The sequence below is a fragment of the Choloepus didactylus genome, chromosome 5 (genome assembly GCF_015220235.1).
Source record: "Choloepus didactylus isolate mChoDid1 chromosome 5, mChoDid1.pri, whole genome shotgun sequence".
NCBI lineage: Eukaryota > Metazoa > Chordata > Mammalia > Pilosa > Megalonychidae > Choloepus > Choloepus didactylus.
The window spans coordinates 102161835-102171297 of NC_051311.1; the positions used below are offsets into that span (position 1 = coordinate 102161835).

The following is a 9463-nucleotide window of genomic DNA, read 5'->3' on the forward strand; positions in this document are numbered from 1 at the left end:
TATTTTATATTATATAAATAATGCCCCACCACCTTTCATTTTATGTTTTTCTTCTCTTAAATTTTAAAACTTTAAAAATATTTTCTGTCTCAGATGAATCTCTTATTTATAGTAAATGGCAGGACTCATTTTTCTCTGGTAGTCTCTTCCTTTATAGGTAATTTTAATATATTTACATTTCTTGTGCTTACAGATATGTTAAGATTTATTTATAATTCATGTTTTATATTTATTATCTTTTTTCCTTTCATCATTTAACTTTTTTAACCTTCTTTTGTTGGAGTGAAGGATAAATATTCACTACGTATACTTTGCAGTTATTATTTGATTTTTTAGCTATGTAATTCACTATAAATGTCTCTTCCAAAGTCCAAAAGTTTTTCAGTTCTTTTCTACCTTTCTGAACATCATAAAGACATTAGTGAGTTTTGCCTAAATGTATATATATATACATCTACATATATGTGTGTGTATATATATATATATATATAGAGAGAGAGAGAGAGAGAGAGAGATTCATTTCATGGCTCTCTAGAATTTTATTTCCATCATTTTAAAATGTGAAGCTATTTTTACAGTAAATTCTCATTTACATTTGCCAATGTTTCTGTTTTGTTTTTTCCCCCTGTAATTCACAGCCATCTTTTAGCACTGGAAAGATTCTTTTAAGTTTTAATGTATTATATCTCAGTATTTGGTTTTTAAAGGAGAACTATAACATTTTGGAAATAAACAAATTGTGTAGATTTCCATTTTAATATATATGTGAAAGGCAACTTTTTTCCTCAAATTTTTGAAACTTGGGGAATTCATTAAGAGGTAGCTCTGGGCTACAATGATATAGTTTAGGGTGATATAATGCCCTCTTTGAGAAGTTTATAGATCAAATTTACTTCACTAATTTATTTTAATAGAAATTAGGGAAACAAATGATAAAATCAGCAACTGCAAACAGCTTGGTAGAGGAGGAAAAAAACTGAATTTCTCTTCTTCTTTTTTTTTCTTTTTTTGGGGGGGTTCACTCCTTTAATAACAGTACATTTGCCATGTTATCACCATGGAATGTAAAGTCAGACAAGAGAATTTCACAAGTGTAACAAAGCATTCTGTAATATGTCAAGTTTCTGTATAATGCCTGGCCAAACCAACTTGCTCATAAATTCAAAACACAGGTAATGTATTTTGTTCAACATTTATGAATCTTACAGAACTAAACTGGAATCCATAATTAAGTTATCCTCATGTTTATTTAAAAGTATGATTCTAAAACAAATACTACTTGTAAGCAGCTGTTTACAATTAGTATTGTAAGCTGTTTAGGTTTAGCGTAAACACATACACACACACACATTTTCAGTTGTGGGAGGCATTATAAGTTTATATTCCATGCACTTTTCTGAGTTCTTTTAAGAGTAAACCAGACCTAGAAACCAAAACACTAGACAAGTTTAGAAGGTGGGCAGAAAAAAATTAATTGGGGTAAATACCACATAACAACCAATGTGATATTTTGCAGCATCTCAAAGTACTTCAGGATTGGCCTGCTATCCTTTTTAGAACTAATTTCATCATGAGAGTTTAAGAATATGGACATTTTACCATTATCAAGAGAATTTGGATGACATGTTTCTTTTGTGCTAACTTGATTTCCCTGAATGACCTAATTAGTGAACTTGTCACCAATAATTTGGTCACCAGGCAAATCAAGCCTGAAAGAAAGGAAGCCAATATTCAAAATACCATGTTGTTATCTGAACCTACTCAAATGATTTATTTTCAGCATATATGTGTAACCTTAATTTGAGGTGTTTAACTAAAGCAAATACCATCAACACCAAAATAGCACAACAGCGCCTCTTCTTCTGAAGTTTAGGTTTTGCCCAGTATTCCCGATACAAGGAATAGCCCATACCGAGAATCATTGCTCCCACAACAAAGCCTTGGGCTGCCACACGCATGTGAATCAGATGAATGGACATTTTAGTATTTCCCCTGCTCTTCAGTTTGTATAATCCATATGCAACAATAGCTGCAAAACCTGCCATCCCAATTGGGACAAATGGTGCCTCTTTAGCTTTTTGGATAAGTTTAGATCCATAATCTTCATCGTATGAAAGAGAAACATCTATACCTGTTGACATGATTGGTTGAAGAATCTTCCACTGCCGATGACACATCTTGAGCTTCCACTAGCGTCTCTCTCTTCTTTCTTACACATTTTCTGAGTTGAGTATTTCCCAGTAAGGAATCTGGTATTTCTTGAGATTCTTCCCTAAATTGTGCAGGAATCTAAAAGAAATGTATTATATGAAAAATAAAAAATAAGATAAAAAAGGATCATTCTCAAAATAGAAGAATTCATCTTGATTTAGATTTGTTAGCAAAGTGTGGACTCTGAATTGTTTATAGATATTATAATTTTGAATGATTTGTCAAATGCTATAGGGAGTTTGGGTGTGTGGTGCAGTATATTATTCTTACAATTATTCTTCTCTACTCAGCTTCTCCATTTTGTTTTCTGTTTAGGCAATGGACACTGCCAAGCCTCACTCACTTTAGGCTTAGTCATGTGACTTGCTTTGACCAGTGGTATATGGAAGCACCTAACATAAATCTAGTAGGAAGCTTTAAATGTGCTTGTTTGATTGGGCTCTGCATGAGTAAAGTATGCTCCTGAATGTGGCTCCTCCTTCAACCTGTGTCTCTGAGTGAACAGAAATAAGGAGTCCATTGAAGACCATCTGAACATAGCAGAGCCTCACCTTCACATAATGTAAGCAGAGATGAGATATTTGTTATTGTAACCAGCAGAGAAGATAGTTATATATATAAATCACTGGGATTTGGGAGCTGTTTGTTACCTCAGTGAAAACTCAGTAATTCAGAAACTGCTACCTAAAATGCAGTGGTACCATAAGAAAAATTTAAAATACAAGACATTGGCTCTGGGTCTGTGTGTAAAGCAGTGAAAATAAAAAAAAAAAAAAAAAAAAAAAAAACAGTTATAGAAGACTGGAAAAATGGTGTCCTATATTTTCCTGTAGCAAAATAAAACTGTCACCTGGGATAGCATAGAAAGCAAATAATATACCTAGTGAACTTGCTTTGGGAGAAGAGGTTTTGAGAGAGAATATTATCAGTGCAAATTGTTTGCTATTCATTCCATGTGATCAAAGACTACAAGAAGTTAAGTTCAAAAAAGGGTTAACATTTTTGCAATCAGAGATGGATCAGAAATTCTCAGACTTTTGATGTGGAGAGTTTTAGCTGTTTCTTTTATATAACCATAAATAGATTAATTTGAGAAATGGTATGGGAAACATTTGACTAAATAAGGTACCCTCTTGGGACAAAAAAAATATGAAAGGCATGTCTGTAAAATTCATTGTTAAGTAATCTGACTGGATTAGTGTAGCTCCCAGGGACTATTTGCAGTTGGACACCTCAAGTCAAATCATCTATAAACCCAGTAAAGTACTACAGAGCCTGGCAGAACTGTAACCAGATACCTGAGCAACAGACTTCACATAACATGAGTTAAAAATAAACATTATTCTTGTGAGCCACCCAGAATTTGTGGTCGACTTTGCTGCAGAAAAAAAAAGTAGCATAATAGGACACAGGGTACCATTAAAACTACTATTCCTCTACAAATATTCTAACCTTCCCAATATTTTATATGTATTAAATATTTTTGTCTCTTAATAAATGCTGTCACATTTGTGACATCAGGTCTTATAAAATCCTGTGAGTTAAAGGAAATATATATAGTGTTAGCCCTCCAGGTTTTAGAGTCTACAAAAATGAGATATACAGTGGTAATGTCATTCTAGTATCTGGCAAAGATGAGAAAAAGACCTAGGTCTTCTGCTTTCACTGCTGGTGTTTTTCATTATTACAACTTGTTTGAAGATTTATCAAGCACTTACTATATGAATGATCTCCTGGTTCATATTTATATCCATCATTTTAAGTGGCAAGGCAATAATTTTTTTTTTTTAAAGAAAAACATTCTACAGAGAGATACAGACATTATTGACATATTCTTCATTGGTTTGAGAAGGCAATACATCATTCAAAAGCCAAACTATTTGTGCCATAAAAAATACATACATCAACTTGATTCTAATAAAATATCAGCTACATCTGGCTTCCTGATTTGTGTCATATGTGACATTTAGGATATAAAGAAAGGACTAGCATCTCCATCTGCTCTGCACCGCACATTCTAACACCTGATTTTATTTTCATTTGTTTTCATCACCAACATTTACGTATCATCTGGTATCTTTATGTAGATTAAAATGTCCTTGAGGACAGAAAGTTTTTTTTCCTATTACTATAGCCATCATAATTTTAAGAACAAACTGTAGGTATATAAAATTTTTTAATTTACTTGATGAATATATAAAAGGCTTTGTTTTCACCTTTCTTGCCAAAATCAACCTTTGTTTGCCTTTCGTAAATGGTCCTAATCTATACAAAGGCTAGTCTTAAACTGTACTTAAATCTACACATGTGTACTTTTCTTCCAATTAAGAAATATAAATGAATATCCCTTTTTGTGTTCTACATTGACTTTTTCAGGGATTAAAAAAATTTATACTGCATATATATGCTCAGCAACAACTGTCTTCTGAACAGATAAAAATAAAAACACAGTTCCTGATTTCAAAGTTCTTACATTATAGAATATTTGGCAAAAGTTTGATATATGGACAGTTATTACTGTTAATAAAAACTTTAAAAAGAAATGACAAAATTAATTAATTCTATGAAAAGAAAATAATTTTACACTGTATTATATTCATGAAATTTAATTTCATGGTTAACCAAAAAGTTCAAAACTGTCAATGACGAAATATCTTCAGCCTAATTAATGTCAAATGTTGGATATGTGCAGTCTATACTGTGAACACTGATATTTCTGGTTAAGAATAACAAAATCTTAAGATGATGGCATTTAAGATGCAATGTAATTACCTCTTTATTCCATAAAATGTTTATTCTTAGTCAAAACATGCATATCTCAATGATAGTTAACCCATTTACAGCTCACTGTCTGTCACTGTTTTCTATTCAGTATATCAAAAAGTAATAATTCACCCAAAGACAGTTGGGTTTTCTGACAGTCTGTTTAATATAATCCTAGAAGCGATCAGCCTTTAAACAGCAGTATTGGACTCTTTGCATATATTTGTCAATTTTATTCTAAATTTTTCTCTGGAATGCATAAGGGAATTGTGTGTATATAAACAGGCTTACACATTAAAGATTAACAGTAATGGTTTAACTATTAAAGTGATACTCTTAAATTTGTTGTACATATTATTTTTCCTTGGTCACTACAAAGTATACTATGATTTTTCTGAAGGACTATGACATTTGGTTTAGAAAACTTCTTTTTATACACTAGCTTTTTCTATTTGAAAAAGGCTAAATATTTGATCCTATAAGAATCTTGCTCTGCCTTACAGAGAATGTAGGAATGACTAATTTTCCTTTCAATTCAATTTTATTTAATTCAATTCCAAACTCATATATTGAGCAGGAACTGTGTTCAGTTCTGATGATGAGTAGACCAGCAGTGATTTTCCCTTGGGAGAGAAGAAAGACGTAAGAAAGAAAGGGAAGAGGCAAGGACAAAATAATTAATAACTATTGTGATGATGGTAGTAATGGTGTAAGAATCAGGAACACATTTGTTTGTGAGCATAATGGATACCACTACTAAGGCCTCATGAATAAATCTTTATACTCTTGTGCTACCTATAGCCACCTGATCATCCCATATAAAGCTGTAGTCTATAAGCTGATCTATAGAATATCTCCAAACTTACTTACATTGTAAGTTAAAATGTTTCCTATTTTCTCTATTCAAGCTATATCATTTGATCTCTTAAGTCATTCCATTAAGAGTACATCATGCGTTATTAAATCAATGCATTGAAGACTGTTTCTATGATTATCTTTGTTAGATGCCAATAGCTGGTTTTGGCCTTGTATAATAGTATTCATTAAATTCACCTATCTTGAAACATTTTGAAGCTTCTAACAAATAAGTAGTTACAGATGAATTAAAAACCACCACTATGCACCATAGTTTCTTGTTAAAAAAGGAAACACAGTGAAATTTGAGATCAGCTAGCACATTTGGAAAATATGATATTATTGGTAAAGGTTTGATTTTTTATAAGAACAGAAGAAAATGAGAATAAGAGCCTTAAGTCATTTTTTCTTACAACTTTATTTTTGTTTGTCATACAATCTTCTTAATATCTTATTATTTTAAAGCCAGCCTTGTTCCTATTTGTATTTTTGAGCTGTTAAAAATCATATTCAATGAGGTATAATATACATACAGTTAATTTTAGAGACCCAAGGTGTACATGATCAGTTTTGGCAATACAACTTACATAACTATCAAAACATACTACATTGTCATTACCCAAGAAACTTTCCTTGTGCCTAATTCCAGTTAATCCACCCAGTTATCTGATTCCTATCATCATGTTTACTTTTGTCTTGCCTTTTCTAGGACTTCATAAAAAATGAATCATAGAATCTTTACATTTTTGTGATTGTATTTTTTGTCTACATTTATTTTATTGAGATTTATCCATATATTTGGTATATCACTAGTTTGCTCTTTTTTATTGCTGAAAATTTTTTTGTTATATGACTATCACACAGTTTGTTTATCCACTGTCCTGTTGATGGACACCTGGACTGTTTTCAGATTTGTGTTTTATGAATAAATCTTTAATGAATACTATTATATAAGGCTTTTTGTGGACATATGTTTTCATTGTTCTAGAGTAAAATTGATCAGTCATAAGATAGATATGAGTCACAAAGCAGACAGCCTTCAAGGTGGTTGGGCATTTCATAATTCCTACATCTGAGACTTCCAATTACCCCACATCCTCTCCAACATTTAGTGTTGTCAATCTGTTTCATTTCAGCCATTTTAGTGACCATATAGTGCTATCTCTTGTGATTTTAATTTGCATTTTTCTGGTGACAAATAATGTTGACTAATTTTGTGCTTATTGACCAATATGTCTTCATTTGTGAAATGTCTATGTCTTTGCACATTTTATACTGGGTTGTTTTTTTAATTCTTTTTGTTACTGAGTTGGAAAGCTCTTTATATATTTTGGAATCAAGTTTAGTTTCTTTTTTTCAGTTATAGGTATTATAAATACTTTCTCCTTATCTGTGACATGCCCATGTATTACTTAATGGTGAATTTCGATATAAAGTTTTACATTTTATAAAATACTTTATCAACTCATTTCTTTTCAAATTTTTTCTTTCTGTGGAATTTCTACAGAATCTTCATCTACCCAAATTTGCAAAGATACCTATATTTTTTCCTAGAAGCTTTTTATTTTGGGTTTTAAATTTAATATTATGAGCCATTTGAAATTATTTTTTGTGTATGCTATGAGGTAGGAAGTCAAAGTTTCATTTGTTGTTGTTTTGTTTTGTTTTTAATCTAGATTGATATAAAATTGTTCCAGCACAATTTATTGAGGGATTTTTTTCTTCTCCTGAATGAATTGCTTTGGCAATTTTATCAGAAATTAAACTGTTTACACATTGGCATATGTCTTGAACTTCTGTCGGATGTTATTGATCTATATGTCTAGCCTTCTTGGAAACCACATAGTCTGTATTACTATGGGTATAAACTAAGTATTGAATTCAAGTTCTGTTAGCCCTCCAGTTTTGCTTCTAGTTTCAAGATTACTTTGGCTGTGTTATGTAATTTGGACTTCCTTCTTTGTTCATTTTTTAAGCATCCTGTTGACAAAATAAAGGCCTACTGAGAGAGTTTTGAATCTATAGGTCAGGTGTTGGCAAAATTGCAAAGCAAATAACAGCCCAAGGCCAAATATGAAACTGTTTTTTGTAAGCAAAGTTGTATTGGAACACAACTATGCCCATTCATTTACACATTAATTATGGCTGTTCTTTTTGCTACTATGGTATGGTTGAATATTTATGACAAAAACAGCATGGCTTAGAAAGACTAAATATTTGTCTTTCTCTTTATTGAAAAAAATTGCTGACCCCTGCTCTAGATGAATTTGCAGAGCATAAATATCTTTAAAATATTTAATTTTCAATTCCTAGGAGAAAATGCAGAGAAACATCTTCACGATCTAGTGGTAGACGGTAGTTTCTTAGACTTTACACCCAAAGCACAAGCAGTGAAAGAAAAAAATAGATAACGGGAACTCCTCAAAACTGAATAACTGTGCTTCAAAGGACTTTGTCAAAAGATTGAAAAGACAGCTGTCTCAATAGGAGAAAATCTTTGGAAACCACATATCTGATAAGGGTCTAATATCCAGAATACATAAAGAAATCCTACAACTCAACAATAAAAAGAAAAATAACACAATTAAAAAATGGGCAAAAGACAGGAATAGACATTTTTTTCCAAAGAAAAAATACAGATGGCTAAAAAGGACATGAAAAGATGTTCAGCTTCACTAGCCATAAGGGAAGTGCAAATCAAAACCACAATATGATATCATTTCACATCCACCAGAATAGCCGCTATTAAACAAACAGGAAACTACAAGTGTTGGAGAGGATGTGAAGAAGTAAGAACACTTATTCACTGCTTTTGGGAATGTAAAATGGAACAGCTGCTATGGAGGATGGTTTGGCAGTTCCTCAGGAAGCTAAGTAGAAAGTTGCCTTACGACCAGGCAATCCCACTACTCAGTATATACCCAGATGATCTGAAAGCAGGGATGCGAGCAGACATTTGCACATTGATGTTCATAGCAGCATTATTCATATTATTCACAATTGCCAAAAGTTGGAAACAACTCAAGTATCCATCAACAGATGAATGGATAAACAAAATGTGGTATATACATATGATAGAATACTATTCAGCATTAAGAAGGAATGAAGCCCTGAAGAACGTGACAACATGGATGAACTTTGAGGATGTTATGTGAAGTGAAATCAGTCAGACACACAAGGACAAATGTTGTATTATCTCACTAATATGAACTAATTATAATATGTGAACTCATAAAATACAGAATACAGTTTACTAGGATATAGAATGAAACTAAAGACTGGGAAGTGGTTACTTAATACGTGCAGAATGTTTAATCAGGTCAAACTTATATGTTTGGAAATAGATAGAGGTGAAGTAGCACATTATTGTGAGAATAATTGACAGTACTGAATTGTGGGTGAATGTGGTAGAAAGGGGAGGTTTAGAATCATGTATGTCACCAGAAGGAAAGTTGGGGATTAAAATATGGGAATGTATAACACAGTGAATCCTGTGGTGGATAATGACTGTGATAAGATGTACAAATATAAAAAAAAAAGGTCTTTCATGAGCTAGAAAAAATGTATGACATTATTACAAGGAGTTAATAATAGAGGGAGATTCCAGTTTGCTAAAGCTGATGGAATGCAAAAT

At 31.9% G+C, this 9463-nt stretch overlaps 1 protein-coding gene across 1 annotated transcript; it reads right to left on the minus strand.

Moving 5' to 3' along the window:
- Positions 1-1757: 1757 nt before the first annotated feature.
- On the minus strand, positions 1758-2141 carry LOC119535397 (HIG1 domain family member 1A, mitochondrial-like). The gene has a single exon (XM_037837774.1). The coding sequence runs from the start codon at positions 2139-2141 to the stop codon at positions 1758-1760; it is 384 nt and encodes a 127-aa protein (XP_037693702.1).
- Positions 2142-9463: the final 7322 nt, after the last annotated feature.

What these genes read in the sequence shown, in the direction of transcription:
- LOC119535397 (XM_037837774.1), bottom strand. Translation starts at nt 2,141, where the DNA reads ATGTCAACAGGTATAGATGTTTCTCTTTCATACGATGAAGATTATGGA.